The sequence below is a fragment of the Natrix helvetica genome (assembly GCF_964273705.1).
Source record: "Natrix helvetica genome assembly, chromosome: 2".
Classification (NCBI taxonomy): domain Eukaryota; kingdom Metazoa; phylum Chordata; class Lepidosauria; order Squamata; family Natricidae; genus Natrix; species Natrix helvetica.
This window is the reverse complement of record NC_138552.1, coordinates 81,620,361-81,640,358: the sequence shown is the minus strand read 5'-3', so window position 1 is coordinate 81,640,358 and position 19,998 is coordinate 81,620,361. Positions and strand designations below refer to the sequence as shown.

At 45.0% G+C, this 19,998-nt stretch overlaps 1 protein-coding gene across 1 annotated transcript in view; it reads left to right on the top strand.

Moving 5' to 3' along the window:
* The window catches only part of TTC39B (tetratricopeptide repeat domain 39B), a 74,572-nt gene that overhangs the window by 20,569 nt on the left and 34,005 nt on the right, over positions 1-19,998 (top strand). The window contains exon 2 of the mRNA XM_081945544.1: positions 3,782-3,816. Coding sequence (XP_081801670.1) covers positions 3,782-3,816 — 35 coding nt within the window. The remainder of the gene's footprint in view (positions 1-3,781; positions 3,817-19,998) is intronic.

Genomic DNA, 19,998 nt, shown 5'->3' with positions numbered 1-19,998 from the left:
AGGAGTTTATTGGCAGCCAGGTTCAGAAAGCTAGCTTGTGGCTGGTATTGCAAGTTTTGAACAACCTTCATTATACATTCTCAAAAGCGGCGCAACAAGGAAACACTTAACTCATTTCTTATTGGTCATTTTGGGGGAAAAGCCTTATAAGTAGATAGGGTTGTGGTCTCCGTTTGTCTTGGGACATAGGTACGGACTACGTGTCTTTATGCGAACTTTAACTGAACCTTGTGGTTTTGGACTTTTGACATAAGGACATTTGCTGGAACATTTTGTGGTTGAAGGCTGATGACATTTCCCTGTCCCTTTAAGCAAACTTTTAACTGTCCCGTCTTTGTTTTTATTTTTTAATCCATATTTTATTCTACTTTAATACTGTATTCCAATAGATCCAAGAACTATTTGCCTCCCTAAATGTTGTTTTTAGGTTGGACTTTTCTTCCCCTCTAATGGAGTATGCTCTCTATTCTAAAGTTGCTTGTCACAATAACTGAATTTAATCTTTAAACTGCCACTTTTATCATTATTGTAAATATTTCAGAAAGACTTATATTTTACATTTTCATTTTTCAATACCCTTCATAATATTTGATCTTGGGCAGAGGTGGTATTTAGCAGGTTCTGACCAGTTCGGAGAACCAATAAATACCATCTGTGACTGACCTGGCCCCCATCTATTCTCTGCACCCAAGTCCCAGCTGACCTGGAGGAAATGGGGATTTTGCAGTAATCTTCCGTTGGGGTGGGGAGGGAATGGAGATTTTATAGTATCCTTCCCCTGCCACGTCCAGCAAGCCACAGCCCCCAAGCCATGCCCACCAAGCATACCACGTCCAGCAAGTCACGCTCACAGAAATGGTAGTAAACATTTTTGAATCCCACCACTGATCTTTGGCAAAGCTCAGTATTGAAATAGTAAATGTTTATAGTGGGCACATCTAATTTAACAACTGCAGAATACATTTTAGATGACCTTGGTTTGCAAAGATAAGAATACTGTCAGCAAATTATATCAAATCTTGTGGTCCAATGATGAGTTTTCATCTGATGTTTAGAAAGCTATGTCATAAATAACTATTAACAATAATTCTAAAAATATTCACTTGAAAGATTATTATTCTCTTGTTTAACATAAAAAGTCAGTTAGATAAAAGTAGTACATTGCTGGTGTCTGCCTTACTTTTGATTTTATTACTACTTTATGTAATGCTGTCTCTAGTCACTGGCATCAAAGAACGATATCTGTAATAAATTGACCTATTGATCAAATTTTTATTTCTCTTTTTTACTGCATCTAAGTATATAAGAAATGAAAAAGCGTAGGTAACATGGCAATACATTATTATATTCTGCCTTTAAATGCAAAAGCAATCTAATTTCAGATTAGTTTTGTGCCCTTTGTATTCTTTCACAATGTAGAAGAAATCTTGATTTACTTTCAATTTAAGAACTAAATGTATTTATTAAAATCTGGCCTTTTAATGTTTTTTCAAGCTTTTTCCCACCAAATTTCTTGCTACTAAGAAAATAGCATTTCTCAAGGATTTAAAATGTCTCACCAACCAAATTATTTAGTTGCTTAATAATGTTTATTTTAGGGATATGATTTTACAATAATGCAGCGGTTCTCAAATAGTAGGGCGCGCCCCCCTGGGGGGGTGCGAGGCTCCGTAAAGGGGGGCGCGAAGGCTCCCTTTCCATCTGGGTGCAACGGCGGCGGCGTGGGCGAGGCATAATATATCCCGCCTGGAAGTGGCAGCACTTCGGACTGTGGATTTTCATTGGAGCCGCGGGCTGGAGCTGTGCAAGAAGCCTGCTCGGGCGGGGGTGGGAGGGAGGGAAGCATGGCTGTCCCAGGCTTCCCTCCCTTCCCCCCCCCCCAGCCCAAGCAGACTTTTTGCACAGCTCCAGCCCGCGGCTCTGATGAGTCTCTGAGCAGTCCCCAGCGCTGCCACTTCAAGCCGGGATATATTCTGCCATGCCCTCGGCGGCGTCTTTATGCAGGTAGCTCGCCTCCCCGCCAGCAGCTCCACCGCCAGCATTCCGTCTGGAAGCGGAAGCGCAACAGCCGCTGTTGGGGAAGGGACAAAGGGGCGGCGGTCGCCCGATTTTGCCACCGCCACCCCTTCGCCCCTGGTAACGGCGACTGTTGTGCTGCTGCTTCCAGCTGGGATGCTGGAGGAGCTGCTGGCAGGGAGGGAGGGAAGAAAGGGAGGAGGGAGTAAGGATAGACAAGCAAGAGGGAAAGAGGAAAGAAGGCAAGCAGGCAGGAAGGAGGCAGAAGGAAGGAGGGAAGAATGGAACTGGAAGGGAGGCAGGGAAGGAGGGAGGGAGAAAGGAAGGATAGGAGGATAGGGAAAGAGGAAAGAAGGCAGGCAGGCAGGGGGAAAGAGGAAGGAGGGAACTGGACGGGAGGCAGGAAGGAAGGGAAGGAGGAAGGGAGGGTGGAAGGAAGGATAGACAAGCAAGAGGGAAAGAGGAAAGAAGGCAAGCAGGCAGGAAGGAGGCAGAAGGAAGGAGGGAAGAATGGAACTGGAAGGGAGGCAGGGAAGGAGGGAGGGAGAAAGGAAGGATAGGAGGATAGGGAAAGAGGAAAGAAGGCAGGCAGGCAGGGGGAAAGAGGAAGGAGGGAACTGGAAGGGAGGCAGGAAGGAAGGGAAGGAGGAAGGGAGGGTGGAAGGAAGGATAGACAAGCAAGAGGGAAAGAGGAAAGAAGGCATGTGACTACGGTGGGAGACGAGGAAAGACCGGTGTGCTATGTTATGCAGAGGTGTACTTATAACAATTTTATAGACAAATTATACTATTTACAGTCGCGCGGGGGGGGGGGGAATGTTTTCTTCTTCCTAGGGGGGGCATGACAGAAAATAATTGAGAAGCACTGCAATAATGTAAAAGTATAAATTTTGTAAAATATCCTAAATGTATATTGCAGAATTATATCAATGGGAGACTCAATTGAATCCACAAATTTTAATTCACACATTTGAGAATTTGCCTTTTAAGTGCATTTAATACTAATACATTAATTTTTCATTTGTTAGTATGCTTTTTAAAATTTTTCTAATAAATTGAACTTTGCTATTTCCATTTTTCCTGGATCTATTTCAGAGAAAGGGTGTTTAGTTTGTCCCTTATAACTTGCTAATGGTGAAGCAATATTCAGGTTTGGAAGCCTCTTAGATCTTTTGAGCATCCTAAAATATATAAGCATAAAATTTGAGAGGATGATTAATTTACAGAATGATAACTGCCTTCATTTGCAATTCTATAGTTTGAAAAGGACTGCACTGAAAATTATTTTTTCAAACAAGAAAAATATCCCCTTGACTAATTCTCAAACTTTGTTTCTCATCTGTACAACCTTCCCTTTTCTGTTTCTCAGTTTTGATAACATTTTTTTATTTTGCTGGAATTTGAATTGGATTTTTGTAATTTTTTATTTGACAATATAATTTACCCTTTGCTAACCAAAAAGGAAAACTTATGTCCACTACAAGAAAATGCTTTTATCTTTTGAGTGCTCTTAAGATCAATGAAATTATGTTATTTGCAGAATTTTAGGGAAGTAATGATTCAGGGATGTGGATATTTCACTTGCAATCCTACAGTGTTCTACAATACAATGTACTGCTTACATTCTTTAATAGCATAGAAATTTTGTAAGAAAGCAATTATGAAATAGCAGTACATAGCTATGGTATTGTATTTAGTGAAGCTTGTTGGATTTTTATAGGAAGATAATGAATTTTCCAATAATTTATTCTTATTTGATTTGCAGGAAAACTTTGAAGATGCCTTTGAACACATCCCAGTGTAAGTATCCTATATTATCTCTTTTTTTCCAGTAGTGTGGAGGGAGGGGTCACAGCAGGGTTATCGCAGCCTGATTGGTCCATTTGACTGAGAGAAAGCTTCTTAACCTTCGGCTTCTCCCGTTGGTTCCCAGTTTCCTCTCAGTCAAGGTCCAAGACTCAGGTTTGGTTCCTAGTTAGAGAGTTTTTATAGCTATTTTAGTATTGGATTTAGTAAAAATTGAACATTCTAAATTTAAAGGTTTTTTTATAGTTGGTCTGCCTTGCAGGGCTGTTGTTACTGCCCTCGGAAGGCTGAGAGACAGGGGGGGGGCGTTCCATGCCTTCCCTCTCCCAAGGGGATCGCCCGGACTGATGCCTGGAGTCTCGGGCGTGCTGGGCGATCCTGTTACCTCTTTTGCTGCCTAGTCTGCAGCGACATGTTTAAATTGACTGGAGCCGCAGCGCGCTGGGGTTTTTCGGCGCGAAAGCGGCAGATCGGCTTCCTTTCAAGTCGCCTTAATCCCGGGGCCGGTTGCAGCTCGCGGCAGAGGCGCGGGAGCGTTTTTATTGCCTACGGGGGTTTTTAGGCTCCCTCAGTGAGTGCCGGCTAGGATCGGGGCGGCGAGCTTGCGAGCGGTCGCCCAGAGGCTCAGGAAGCGTCAGTCGAGGTCGGCGGCCATTTTTGGGCGCGCTTTGTCGGAGGACCGCCCAAAGAAGCCGGCGGCCATTTTGACACACGTGGCTGGGCCTGCAGCACGTAGAGGCCGGAGGAACGTGTTGGGGCGAGTGGCAGCGTCGCAGGAAGCCCGGAGCAGGCGTTTCTCACCAGCTAAAGGGCTGTGGCTGCTTATTTTCCCTGCTTTTCGGACTATTCACCACCTGGAGCACGTGAGTGGGGCGATGGCGGAGAGATCAGAGTCCCAGCAGGCCGCGCCATCTCAGGCGGGCGAAGATAGGGCGGATCCCACCCCCACAGTTAGGCCTCGAGCTCCTCGGCCTTGCGCAGAGGAAAGGCCTTCAAGGGCTCTGCAGAGAGATGAGCTCAGGCGATCCAGGGCCATTGAAAAAGTTCTTGAAAGGGCTGAGAAAAGGCAGGCCCGGGATCCTGGGCCTAGATCCAGATCCCCACGTCCTTTGGCTTCCTGCCCTTCTCCTCCTGTGGCCAGGGGGTTTAGCCCTTCATCTTCATCTGCCTCCTCATGTAGATCTGATAGGAGTCAGGGGCGGGGGGATCCTCGCTCTCCTTCTCCTTCCTGGGGGACTAGAGGGGCAGATAGGGAGGACCCACTGGAGGGTACCTCTGCAGGCCCGAGTAGGGGCAGTAAACGTAGCAGGGCCCATGTGGCACCAGATTATGATTCAGAGGGCGATGAGGAGGATCTGGAACACCTCCCTGAGAACCTCAAAAGGCTTATTTCCGCGGCCATCTCTAGGGGCATAGCCCAAAGGGACAGGCCGTATCATCACAGTAGGCTTACTCCTTTTGGTAGATCTAGGTCTAGGGCTTCCTCCCCCTCCCTCATGAGTGAGGTCTCCTCAAGGGGGGAGGCAAGGAGGGATGATTGGGGGTTTTCGGAGGAGGAGGATGCGGCCCCTGAGCCGCCTCGTTCCTCAAACCTGTTCCTCCAGGCCATGTTCAAACCTTTGCTTAAGAAGGCTAGGAGGACCACCAAAGTGGGCACTGGGGACCTCACAGTCCCGCCGCCCACTGATCCGGACATGGTCATGTTCTCAGCGACAGCCACCAATAAGGAGGAGATCCCTGCTCCTCCCCTGTTTTTGGAGGTAGCTACTAGTCAGTGGGCCCGTCCTTCTAACTTTTCTCCGCCTGGCAGCAACGACCGTCGCGCCTATAACATGGAAAAGTCGTTTGTGCAGGCTATTCAGCTTCCGAGTATAGATCAGCCCATAGCAGCTCTAGTCTCATCTTCCCCAGTGGTCTCGGGGGACGCGGCAGACAAGCTTAAACCAGAGGACAAGAGGGCGGAGCTCACTTTACGTAAAAATTTCAAGGCCTCAGCATGGGCGGTGCGGGCGGCGGCTGCCGCCTCGTACTTCAACCGTACAACGGTTATGTGGCTTCGCCAGCTTCAGGATCGTATTCCGATCCAAGATGAGCGGGTACACCAGGATTTGGCTAAAATAATGGCAGCGTGTCAGTATTCGGCTGATGCGACCCTAGACGCTGTTAGATTTGGTTCAAGTGCTTTGGCCACCTCTGTGGCCTCTCGTAGGCTCCTGTGGCTCAGGAACTGGCAGATGGACTATAAGGCCAAGTGGGATCTAGTAGCTGCCCCCTTTGAGGGTCCAAATTTGTTCGGGGCTTCCTTAGACCCGATTTTGGTGGAAAACAAAGATAAAAAGAAAGTTATGCCTACATCCACCAAGAAGGCGGAGTCCCGTAGTCATCCCTATCGCAGGCCCCAGTTCAAGTCTTATGACAGGGATCAGGACCAGCGATACCAACCGTACAGGCAGGACAGGTCTTTCAATAGGCAGAGTTTTCAGGACCGTTCTAGATATCAGCCGCAGTCCAAGCGGCCCTTTCATGGGGGGGGCGGCCGCCCCTTCCGCAGAGGGAAATGACTCGAACCCGAGTCATCCCATCGGAGGCCGCCTGGCACTGTATGCGGACGAGTGGGATCGGATCACGTCAGACGGTTGGGTCAGGGCGACCGTTCGCCACGGCCTAAGGTTAGAATTCCTCTCAAAACCCCCAAGTTTTTTCAAAGTTTTTCCCCCGGCTCGGGATCCGAAGCGACGTCGCCTCATGGACCTCGCGGTCGCCCATCTTCTAGAAATCAGGGCAGTGGAGGTCGTTCCGGAGCCGGAGAGGGGTCTGGGCTTCTACTCCCACCTGTTCGTAGTTCCAAAATCCTCGGGGGGTTGGAGGGCGATCCTCAACCTGAAACGCCTGAACCGCTACCTAGTATACAGGCGGTTCAAGATGGCGTCCCTGAAATCCATTCTGCAGGGCATTCGGAAGGGGGATTACATGGCCTCGGTAGATTTGACGGAGGCCTATCTCCATGTCCCCATCCTTCAGTCTCACCGGCGTTATCTCAGGTTCTCTCACCGGGGCAGGCATTACCAGTACCGGGCTCTCCCGTTTGGTCTGGCCTCAGCTCCGCGGACGTTCACCAAAGTCCTGGCAGCACTGGCGGCTTACCTGCGTTCCGTTCCGGTGAGACTTCAGTGCTACTTGGACGACGTCCTTGTTCAGGCAGGGTCCCTATCCAGAGCCAAGTCGGATCTCCGGCTGACGATCCGTTGGCTTCAGGCGTTGGGGTTTTCCGTGAACTTTCCCAAGAGCCACCTGTCCCCATCCAGGCAGATCCTACACCTAGGGACAGTGATAGACTCAGAGTCAGGGAGGGTCCGCCTGTCTCCAGAACGCTTGTCCAGCCTACGCCAGCTGGTCTCCTCCGTACAAAAAAGACGGTCTGTTTCCATCCTGACCTTGTCTCAACTCCTGGGGAAGATGGTCTCTTGCATAGGGATAGTGCCCTGGGCCCGGCTCCACCTGCGACCTCTCCAGTGGGCCTTGATCCCGGTCCAGAGAAGGATGATGAGCAACTCCTTGCGGCCAGTTCCTCTACCGGTGGAGGTGAGACTCTCGTTTCGGTGGTGGTTGTCCCCAGCGCTGCAACAGGGGGCCTGTTTTGGGGAGCCCGAGAGAGTCACAGTGACGACGGATGCCAGCCTCTTCGGCTGGGGGGCCGTGATGGACTCCGACATGACCCAGGGACGTTGGTCTGCCTCGGATCTCCGCCACAACATCAATTGGCTGGAGCTGAAAGCCGCCAGACTTGCCCTCAGGACTTTTCGTCATCACCTGCGGGGGCGCCATGTTCTCCTGCTCACGGACAATGTGGCGGCGAAGGCCCATGTCAATCGCCAAGGGGGCACCCACTCCCGCGCCCTCTGGCGGGAGGCACAGTTGTTGGGCCTCTGGGCGGAGAGGCATTTGGCCTCGATCGTAGCGGAGCACATCTCGGGAGTGTCGAATCTCCAGGCGGATTGGCTGAGCCGCACGACTCTGGACGAGGGCGAGTGGCAACTGGGCACGGAGCTGTTCCGGAAGATCTGCATCAGATTCGGCCTGCCGCTGGTGGACCTGTTTGCCTCACCCGAGAACGCCCAGCTGCCGCGTTTCTTCACCCGGTTCCAGACTCCCTCGGCGGAAGGAGCGGACGCCCTCAGGAGCCGGTGGCCTCCGGGCCTTCTTTATGCATTTCCTCCCCTTCCCCTCATTCCCCGAACGATAAGGAAGGTAGTCACAGAGAGGGCTCTCGTTATCCTGCTAGCCCCGTACTGGCCGAGGAGACCATGGTTCGCGGACCTGGTCCAGCTGTCGGTCGTAGATCCATGGAGGATTCCCCCAGGGGAGGTCGTTCTGCGTCAGGGTACCGTGGATCACCCAGAGCCACAGTGGCTTCATCTGACCGCTTGGCTCTTGAACGGGGGATTTTGAGGGGGCGGAGGCTATCGTCGGGAGTCATAGCCACCTTAGAGGCGTCTAGGAGGCCTTCCACGGTTAGGATTTATAACGCCACGTGGAAGGCGTTTGCAAAATGGTGTGTTCCACTGGGGTTGGATCCCTCTAGGGCTACCGTCCCGGATGTGTTGGAATTCCTCCAGAAGGGATTGGAGGACAGCTTGTCGCATAATACTCTCCGGCGACAGGTGGCGGCCTTGGCCACCATTTTGGGGGGGGAAGGTTCTCCGACTCTTTCCCGTTCCCCCCTGATTAAGCGTTTTCTGAAAGGGGCGGCTAATATCCGTCCACCCCCGGTTCATAGATTTCCGACCTGGGATCTGACCTTGGTTCTCCAGGCTCTGACGGGTTCCCCGTTCGAGCCACTTAGGACGATACATATGCGTCTGCTTACCCTTAGGGTGGTGTTTTTAGTGGCCATTACATCGGCCAGGCGCATTTCAGAGTTGGGGGCCCTTTCTTCCCGCAGTGACCTGTGTGTAATTCACCAGGACAGGGTGGTCCTTCGTTTAGATCCTTCGTTCATTCCGAAAGTGAATTCACAGTTTCACAGGGCACAGGAAGTCGTGCTCCCGAATTTCTGTCCCAACCCTTCGAGGGAGCAGGAGTTAGTGTGGCATAAGCTAGATGTCCGCCGGGCGGTTCGCATATACCTAAAGCGGACGGAGAGCATTAGGAGGACCGAGGCGTTGTTTGTTTCTTTTCACCCAGGCTCGTTAGGACGCAAGGTGTCTTCTTCCACCATAGGACGGTGGATAAGGTTGGCCATAGTTGAGGCTTATGGGGCTTCCGGGAAGCCCCCCCCATCAGGGATCACTGCTCACTCCACCCGCAGTGCCGCTACTTCTGCGGCCTGGGCCACCAGGGCGCCCTTAGAGGATATTTGTAGGGCGGCTGCCTGGGCTTCCCCCACGCCTTTTATTAGGCATTATCGTTTGGATGTTTATGCCTCGGCGGAGGCATCGTTTGGCTGGAGGGTCCTTCAGAGGGTGGTGGCCGATTCTTCACCTGGGACCCAGTCTGCCCGCCCAGGGACGTAGCGTGGGTATGTCCCTGCTGTGACCCCTCCCTCCACACTACTGGAAAAAGAACGTTGGTCTTACCTGAACGTTTTTTTCTGGAGATGTGGAGGGAGGGGTCACATTCCCGCCCTAGTTAGTTAGACAGGGTCCGGGAGGTGTAGAATCGGGAGGCCCCGGGGGGGCTTGCCCTTGTTTGTGTTTAATTTACAGGTGCTGACCGTGACATTGCGGAAACTGGGAACCAACGGGAGAAGCCGAAGGTTAAGAAGCTTTCTCTCAGTCAAATGGACCAATCAGGCTGCGATAACCCTGCTGTGACCCCTCCCTCCACATCTCCAGAAAAAAACGTTCAGGTAAGACCAACGTTCTTTTTCAAGCAGAGGCGAATGAAAACAACCAAAAGTGAAAAATACTATCTAGTTAACTATATTGCTACCTTTTCTATTCTCCCTGCTTCATTTCATGCCAGTTCTGTTTCATCTTAGAGCAGTGTCAGATTTCAGTCTATGCTCAGCAGTAAATCTCAGTTTTCCAGTTATATTCAGGGATTTCCATACAAAAGAAACTCTTAGATACAATACAGCTGGATATTTTGCTTTATTGAGGATGATATAGAAATCCTCCCTTTGTAGAAGATAAGTTTCTATAGAGCACAGAAATTAAGCCTAACATATAGAAACCTGTTCCAAGTTTTAATTCCTATGGTTTTTTTCTGCAGTTTTTTTGAGTGAATTGAAATGTATTTGTTGTCTTCTTGTTCTCAAGAGTGATGGCCATTTGCTTATATGATGCCTCTGTTTGGCCTGAGAATCACGTATTCCTGCATTATCAGCTTCAGCAGTTACACGGTGAAATATAGTAGATCTGTATCTTCCGCCATGCTAAATATTATTTTATTCAAATTCCATATTATGCTACTTTTAATATATGAGCCAGAACAAAATGATTATATATTATTTGACTCTTATCAAGGATCATGCCCAAAATATAACAAATATGTAATAGAAGTTAAGCAATTGCTGACCTTATTTGTTGTTACAATTTCTATAAATCTTAGCCAAGTTGGATCTACTATGCAGCAAAATGAAATTTAGTCAGCAAAACTGCAGGAGTAGAACACAAGAACTGGAGTATTTGATATAAAGTCCCACATCGCCAATATAATACCCTGCATGGGTTTTCAAGCATTGCTTCTTCCTCACAATTTTGGTGACAAGACACTGCTTACCTTATTTGCTGTTACACTGGTGACCAGATATTCTCAAGCACAGCGCCATTGTGCCAGTAATAATCAAGTCAAATCCTGTGCAGAACTCATTTATTCTATAGGAGCTAGTATAGCATTACATTTGCCATAATATTGCATTTAGGTGATATATATGAGAGCTTGGATCTTTCTTTGGATCAGTAAAGCACAGTTTTAAGCTTTGTCTCTTTTTAAAGACTCATGCAGCTGCTATAGCAATAGCGCTTAGCACTTTGACTTATATACCACTTCACAGTGCTTTACAGCTCTCTCTAAGTGGTTTGCAGAGTCAGCATATTGCCCCCAACAATCTGGGTTCTCATTTTACTGACCTTGGAAGGATGAAAGGCTGAGTCAACATTGAGCCAGTCAGGATCGAATTCCTGTCAGTGAGCTGAATTAGCCTGCAATACTGCATTCTAACCACTGCACCACCACAGCTGCTATGAATAAAATTCCAGCAGGGTTCACAAGAATAATACAAATAGTTTCTGGTTTAGGTGCCATATTGATTTAATAGCCAAGATATCTAAGATTTTGCCCTCAAAAAAATTCCTTCAAGGAAAAATTAGCAGTCAGCCGGCAGTTCCACCTTCCCTATTCATATATATTCTTCCTAGCTCCACACTGTATACATGTGCACACTAACATACTGGTTCGTATGAAGAAAGGGCTGTTATTGGTATATTGTGGCACCCATTGGAATTATTTTTCTCACCTTAATTGCTATATAGAGGAGAGTGATTTTGCTGAGATTAAAGCACGTGGGAATTGTAATTTAGCCACCCAAGGAGACAATGTTACCTGATGCACTCTCACTTTTCTCACTGCTATCCAAAATGCAGGAGAGATGAAAACTGAGCAAGAGAAAAAAGTACAGAGATCTAGGAAGTTGGAGTCCCAATGAGAAATGGTGGTAAATAATTTTATCTGGATATGCTATTAAGCATCTAGAAATATGCAATTACTCTCATCATTAATGCTCAGATGCCTAAATCCTTTTTCATTCCTTGTGTAAGAATGGCTGGGTATGCAGATGTGTTATATGTATTTGTGAGAAACAGATTATATGAACACACACCAATAAATTATCTAACAAAATTATAAGCCTCTTTTAACATAAGAGAAAAAACAGAGCAGAGTATTTATGAGATTACAGCATTTTGACTATTTAGCTGAAATCCTGAAAGAGAAAGATCTATATATAACATCACCAGCACAAGTGTAAAAGAAATAAGAATTATGTTTCTTATGTTGTATATTTAAAGTAAAAACTTTGAAAGAATCCTTTAACAGTGTGCTTTATTGACCTAAGAAAGTTTGAGCCGTATTTCAGTTTACTTTTTAATAGCTTAGGTCCTATGTATAAGATAGAAAATACATGAACATATTTCTTTATTGACTGAATGAACTGTAGAAGAACCTATAAGGTAATCTCATAGTTTAGGCCGTGTCTAAACTAGAGGGCTTAGCAGAGTTAGAGCAAACATTTCAGTGAATTAAAACCTCTCTAGGCAATTACGGTAATATGCAGCCAGGGATCTGGGCTGAAAATATATTTTATAAAGAGTGCAAAAGTTCATTTATAAACAGAGTCCCAGGATAGGAGGTCCCGGAAAACACAAAGTCAATTTAGAACCTTGGTCAGAATTGAAGAAGCAGCCTTAATGTTTAGGGTAGAATTTGACAAGTTGTCAGAAGAGCACATAAGATATGGATGTTGTTTCCTTTGCTAAGTTACTTCCAGATAGAGTGTTTTATATAAAAAGCTTCAAGACACTACTCACAATAAAAAGGTTGTTCTAAGAAATTTATATCAGAATTTGGTGTTAAACTTGTCATGATTAAATGGGATGTATCTTCATTGCTTGCTTACTAAGCCCTGGATCAGTAAACATATTGGCTTCTAACGCCTTTCCTGGCTTCTTAACCAAAGATCAGTCTTCTATGAGGCCTATTACAGTTTCTTGTCACTGTATCCGTATGCATGCCAGGTCTCCTATGCCTTGTCTTACATTTTCCCAGAATTCCTCATTAAATTATACGATTCATTATAATCCTTCATTTTGCTGATTTTATAGTTTGGTGTTGCCATTTGTTACTGTTGTGGAATAGAATAAAAAGGTAATACTACTACTCACAAAGAGTGTATTACAGGTAGCTTTGGACTTATGACCATTTGGAGTTACAACCTGCCCGAAAAAGGGAACATGCCTGAATCTGAAGTTCCAACAGTTGTACCCCACCCCACATTCACATGATTGCACTTGGGGCGCTTGGAAACACTGCTGCGCTTACACCTGTTTGCAGCAACCCACATGCGACTACATTTTATGAAGTTTTTGCTGACAATCACACCATAATGAATAATGGGCTCACTTAAGAACTATGGTGTTTGTTAGCAACTGCTGCAAAAAAACATAAAATTGACTGTTACAACTTACAATCATAATGGCAGTCTACATTACAATTATGATTCAAGGATTATCTGTAAGCTCCTTACCGTGCCTACAAAGAGAGCGCACACCCACTGCAATGACAGCATCAGTCACAAAGCATAAGCACCCTGCCTCCTCACCACTTTGCACAACGGACTATCAGTAGGAGAGAACTAGGTGCCAGGACACCCACTCAGTTGGCTGCTCCTCTGCTCACATGTAACGTTCATGTTAGAATATTCATGTACCTGGAGGTCAGGCAGCTGCCAAAGGGAGCAGTGTGCACCTCAACCCTAGCAAGCCCACTGCCATTGTACAACAGTCAGGCTCTTCATACTTCACAACTCTCGGTGAAGCCCAAGCAAGTTAATGTTTCTAGGTTGCTCCTAGTCATTTGGGAGTGACCTGTAGACCCTTTTGTAAGTAAATGAAAATACAGTTCAAATTTGCTAGTGTTAAAATCTCAGTCTTGTTTTGAATTTGGGTTCCAGTAGTCTTTTAATGTAACTTGGTAAAGTAGTTAGAACAAATTTAGGCAGTTTGGTTTAGGCAATTTGGTTCAGGCAGTTTGGTAGGACGCCACGTTAGAAAGCAAAAGATCATGAGTTCTAATCCAATTTTAGGCATGAAAGGTGGTTGGGTGACTTTTTGCTGATCACTGTCTCTTGTCTTAAGACATCTCACAGGGTTGTTATGGGAAAAATAGGAGGAAGAAGTATTAAGTATGTCTGTTGCAGTGACGTGCAGTGAGGTTTACGGCTTGTAAGGCACTGACACAGTGGTGGGTTTCAATTTTTTTCAGACTTGTGGACTTCAACTCCCAGAATTCTACAGCCAGGCATGCTCAGTTCCGATTTAAAGCGACAGCATTTGTTTTTCTCCTTTGCGAAAAAGTTTACTTCTTTCTTTTTCTTCTCCCATCCCCTCCTTCCTCCCTCTCTCCCTCCCTCCCCCCTCTCTCAAACACAGACACACACACACACACACACACACACACACACAAAGAAGTTGGATTGGACTATCTCTCCTACCCCCTTCCCTCTCTCTCACTCACTCTCCCTCAAACACACACACACACACACATACACACAAAGTTGGATTGGAGGGAAGAGCACCAGAGAGGAGACCACAGGAGGAGGCAGGAAGCCAGTCAAAGAGCCATACTGGAGCACACACACTTTTCCCCAGCCCCGGAAGGATCCAGCCCAGCTTCACTGATTACAGATTTGACAAGGCAACGTGGCTCTGCCTGCAATCAAACTACACCCCAGGGAGAGCACAAGCGAGCCAGAGTCCTTTCCTCCAGCCTTTGCCCAAAGCCCCGCACCAGGAGGATGAAGTTTGAATTCCTCCCCCTCCCTCCGACCCACACGTACCTTTTCCAGCTGCTCCAGATAGGATTTCAACTCTGCTCTTGCCTTGGGTCCTCCGAAGAAGCCCCGCCCAAACGAGTGCCCTCTACTATGATGCAGGAGAACTGCGTGCCTCACCTACGTCAGGAATTTTTAGGCTTTTAATCCTTGTTTAACTCTGCTCGAGTGATCATAAAACGCCTAAAGTCAGATTAGATGAGGCATGCAGTTCTCCTGCCTCATAGTAGAGGGCGCTTTTTAGAGGCTTTTTTAAACAGTTAAGCAGAGCCATCCACAGTGAGGCAGCAACTAGCTCAGCCTGACCTCAGCTCTCGCCTTTTTCCTTTTACATTTTTTTTTCTTTTCATGATGACAGTGGTGAAGCTGTGCCTCCCCTGCCTCACCTGACTGCATGTCACTGGTCTGTTGCATTGTTATTTATAAAAATAATAAAGACAAAGTTAAAAAAAACCTAAATCTAAATTTGGATTTACAGAGTTGAGGTATACAGTAGTTTTCCCCCAAAAGGGAAATGGAAGTAAACAAAGGTTATGTTGAAGTTGCTATCTTGTGAATATATTGCTGTTCATCATTTTGAATAGAAGGCTGCATTTTAGAATTTTTTCTGAAGCCAATCTCAAACTTTAGATTTGTTTGAAATTGGCATTTGGAATCAGATTTGTTTGAAACTGGCATTTAGAACCCAGCATAACAAAGTGTGTCTGCACTTGTGTCTCCAAGTCTGCTACATTCCTTCATTTGATTTTATTCATAACAGGTATATAATATAATTATCCATGTACAGACCCATGATATTTGCATTGAAAAAAAGGTTTTTGAATGCCTTATATTACATTAGCTGTAGCCATTTCCAAATCCAGAGGCAAACTATAAACTAATAGATGCACTAAAAAACTGATATTGCTAAAGAGCATGAAGAAAAAAGTAAAAATATTTGTGATGAAAATACTGTAATGCAAGATGCTATTAAAGGTAAAGGTTCCCCTCGCACATATGTGCTAGTCGTTCCTGACTCTATGAGGTAGTGCTTATCGCCATTTCAAAGCTGAAGAGCCAGCACTGTCTGAAGACGGCTCTGTGGTCATGTGGTGAGCATGACTAAACGCTAAAGGTGCACGGAACACTGTTACCTTCCCACTGAGGTGGGTTCCTACCAGTTTGGATCATTTTGGTTGAATAGGTAGTAACTTGGCAGCCTGCCCCCCCTCCCGAATCGGTTCCCTGGTTGCTCGCCCTGCCCCCCCCCCGCCTCCCAAGGCTCTCCTCGCCTCCTAGGCGGCTTACTTGCCTAAGCTGCCACATGGTGCCTGCCCTGTGCCCCAACTGAGCTGTCTCCTCCTGCCTACAGGTAAGTCTCGCTAGCCCCCTCTCCCCAGAGCTTGCTGAGCCCCCCCCCGTCCCCACTGGGCTCGCAACCTTACCTTACCATCCCTTCCAGGATCCCCACGAGCCCCATTTTGGCTCCCAGGGGGCTTCAGGGAGGTCTGCTAGGCCCAAAATAGGGCATGGGTGTACCTAGCAAACCTCCCTGCAACCCCCTGGGAGAAAAACGGGTTGCGGGGGAGGCTTCAGGGGAGGAAGAAAGAAAGAAAGAAAGAAAAAGAAATCCTCACTGTTTGGGGATCCCCAAGTACATGGAGCAGAGGTCTTCAAACTTGGCAACTTTAAGATTTGTGGACTGGGAGTTGAAGTCCTTAAGTCTTAAAGTCACCAAGTTTGAAGACCTCTGGCATGGAGCTGGAGTTGAGAGCTTATTGAAAGTGCGGCTAGCTCTCTTTGCTCAGGCTAAGCTAATCAATAGTGGAGCTCTAAGAATGCCAGATGATCAATGGGCATGTTCTCAGTTTCAAAACATCTGGCTTTTCTTCCTCCTACCAAAGACCTCCTGGGGTTCTTCACAGGAAGGGAGAAAGGGAGGGGGAGGGAGGGAGCGAAGGGAGAAAATAAGAAAGGGAGGGAAGGGAGAAAGAAAGGGGGAGGGAAAGGAGAAAGGGAAGGGAGAAAGAAAGAAAAAGAAAGAAAGAGGGAGGGAGGGAAGTTAGAAAGGGAAAGGAGAAAAGGGAAGGAAGGAAGGAAGAAGAAGGGAGGGGAGAAAAGAAAGGGAGGGAAGGGAGAAAGAAAGGGGGGCAAGGGAGAAAGAGGGAAGGGAAAAAGAAAGAAAAATAAAGAAAGAAAGAAGGAAGGGGGAAAGAAAGAGGGAGGGAGGGGAGAAAGGGAAGGGAAGGGAGAAAGAAAGAGGGAGGGAGGGAAGGGACTAGGGAGAAAGGGAAGGGAAAGGAGAAAGAAAGGAGGGAGGGAAGATAGAAGGAAAAAAGGGAAGGAAGGGAGAAAAAAGAGGGAGGGAGGTCATGTAGAAAGAAAGAGGGAAGGGAGGAAAGAAAGAGGGAGGGAGGAAGGGGAGGGAGAAAGAGGGAAGGGAAGGGAAAGTGAATGAGATATGGATGGATGGATAAAGGGAGGGAGAGAGAAAGGAGAGGAAGGAAGGACCACAAACCTGGCACTAGGCACAGCTTCAGAGTATGCTTTGAAACTGCACAGCAATCCAGGGCTGGAAGGGGCCTCAGAGGTCATCTAGTCCAACCCCCAGCTCCAGTAGGAGACCTTATATTGTCTTGCTTATTTTGTGCCTCAATCACAGAGGAGAAATTCCCAGAAACCCCCAGGCCAACCTCTCCCCCCTAGTAAAAAAAAAAACCTAGAGCAAAAACATGCACTATTAAAAAGAATAGAAAAGGGGGTTGCTGTGTATTGTTTAATGGACTACTAAATTGGCAAAATGGATAGCTAAATTGGCCACACTCAACCAGTCACATGACCACCAAGCCACTCCCACCTCAGTCACATGGCCACCAAGCCGCTCCCACCCCAGTCACATAGCCAAGCCACCAAAGGTACTCCCACCCTGTCACATGACTGCCAAGCCACACCTACAAAATAAACCCACCACTGCTGCCCACCAAAGATGGTTCCTATTTTTCTACTTGCATTTTTACATGCTTTTGAACTGGTAGGTTGGCAGAAGTTGGGATAAGTAACATGAGTTCACTCCGTTATGCAGCGGATTTGAACTGCCAACCTTTCTGATTGACAAGCTTAGTGTCTTAGCCACTGAGCCACCGTGTCCCTCAAGATACTATTCGGTTGTGTAAATAAATACACATGTTATTGATTTTACTGTCCTTTATTATCATGTGAGCATATGGATCTTTCATTTGGAAGTGAATATGCCATAATAAAAATCTTCATGTACCTTACATAGGTATTTAATATTTATGTATTTATTTAGTGTTCCTTTCAGATACTTTTCCTCTGCAAATTTCCCTATTAATATCATTTTAATTTTTTTTGGTAATCTCATGGGAATAATAATAATACAAACAATAAATTGAATTCCAAATTTAGTCTAAACATTGGGGTGATTGTGTGACAAACTATAATTATTAAACTCGTATGCTACCCAACTTTCAGTATAACTCTGTTTTTAATATAACATGTACTTTTTCAAATACATTGTTCTTACACAAACATTCTTTTTGCCTGGATTTTTTACAGAAAAGAATTAACCAATGGTCTTTATTCAATGCTACCATACTTGTGTTTTGTTGGAACTCACGAATGTCCTTACCCTAGAAATCTATGGAATATTAATTGTACATTCTTACTATCATAAATTTAAAAACTTATTAATTTATTTTTATTGAAATAATATTTCATATAGATTAATTATTAAAAGTTGGCATGTTTTTTCTTCTTTATATCCCTGAATATTGGCAGTCTCATATTAATTCAATTTAATATAAATGTCACAGTTTCTGCTATCTGAAAAGAAATCAGATATTAGATATAGCAGATTGAATCTCAATTTAATGTTGCTTATGCTGTTTATTGTAAGGTTATTTTAAGAATAGTGATATTGATTTTTATATGGGGTTCATTAATAGATTAAGTATAATAACATTGTTTACATATCTTTTCATTAGATGTACAACGTTTCCTAATAAGAGGAACACAGCGCTCTAATCTAACTTCTTTTTTTTTGTCCTTCAAACATAAAAATCATTGAATTGTTTTGAGAGCCAGTTTCTCCCCTTTGTAGTTGGGCAGTGATGGATTAGAATTAGACTGCATCATACATTGGGAAAATCTCCCAGCATCCTCTTTATGCAGAGGCATCATCTGCCAGTACTGCTGTAGCTGCAGTCCTGTCAACGGATATTTCTTGTAAAATCCGATGCAGAGGATTCCTGCTGCTGTGCGAACTTTTGCATCTATTCTGTTTCATAACTAATAAGAAGCCCAATGGTAACGAGAAATAAGGAAATGGGATCTTCTTAGGGAGTTACTGGCTGGGATTTTTCTCTCTGTCTGTGACAGAAATGAATCAGCTCTGTGAGAGGCTTATCTTCACATAGCAATTTGCAGTTAATCATCTAGAAGTTGCCGAGTTTAATTCTGTGAGTATACTGTGTCTTTGGAGCTAATAAAACATTGGAGCTGCTAAAATTGACTGCAGAAAACCTGTGTGTATTATTTTCTGGAGATTACTTGATATGAGAGTTTTTATTTTGAAAATAGATAATAAGCTTATTGATGATGGAGAGGAAGTTCTGAATGTACTGTATTTTGATGATCCTGGGGAAATTTACATTTAAGAGTTAATTTCATGAATGTTTGTTTTTCCTTTTCTCTTGGTAATTTCTATCTATCTGCTTTATTGCTGTGCTTCTTATTGTATGATCTCTAGCTTGATTATTTGTGTATGCAGAAATATTTCTTGAAACTGTTAACAGATAAGATTACATGTCTGTAAAATATGGCAGGTAGAAAAATTCTTGATGAATCAATTGCTTATGTCACCTAACAATTTTCATGCTCAGTTTAACTAGAGCTGTTGTTTTGTAAGACTATAAGAGTCTCAAAAGCTAGCAAGCATATTATAATATTATTCCATTTCATTACATTTAGAACTGCTCTCCCTACTGTAACATATGATTCAGGCAGCATACTTTTTGCAACTTCATAGCAATTTATATGAAATCATAGAAAAAGGACCATTCAATCCTGATCATGTGACAAGACCTGAGCCATTATTTGAATGACGCAGTGGGAGATATTTGCTTTTATTTGTTGCATTTTGTGCTGGCTAACCTATTATTAAGCTCTAGGAACCTGCCTTTTATTATTATGAGGTGGTATTGTAGTTAACTGTTCCCAGTTAATAGGCTCTTTTTGTGCGCATTTTTAGTTTTTGGTTTGGTGAATCATAATCACAATCACAATTTTGTCCTTTGCTACTTCTAAACTAGTAAAACAGCTATTATCCCTAAGGATGCTAATAAGGAAGACATAAACTGCCACACCCAGATCAGAGATTTTAATCATCATTTGTACTTCCTGAATGTTCAAGGTAATTTTAATTTGAAATGTTGATTATAAATCTTCCAACAAATACTAATTAAGACTTAAGAATTAAATCTTGCCTTTAATACACTAAAATGCGATTAATATTTTGTAATAAAATATCTTATTTATCTTTCAAACATGCAATTGTACCTGCAGTTTTTTTAAATTCACAGATTAATACATAATTAGCATGGCTCAGTGATTTATGCATGTGTAACTTA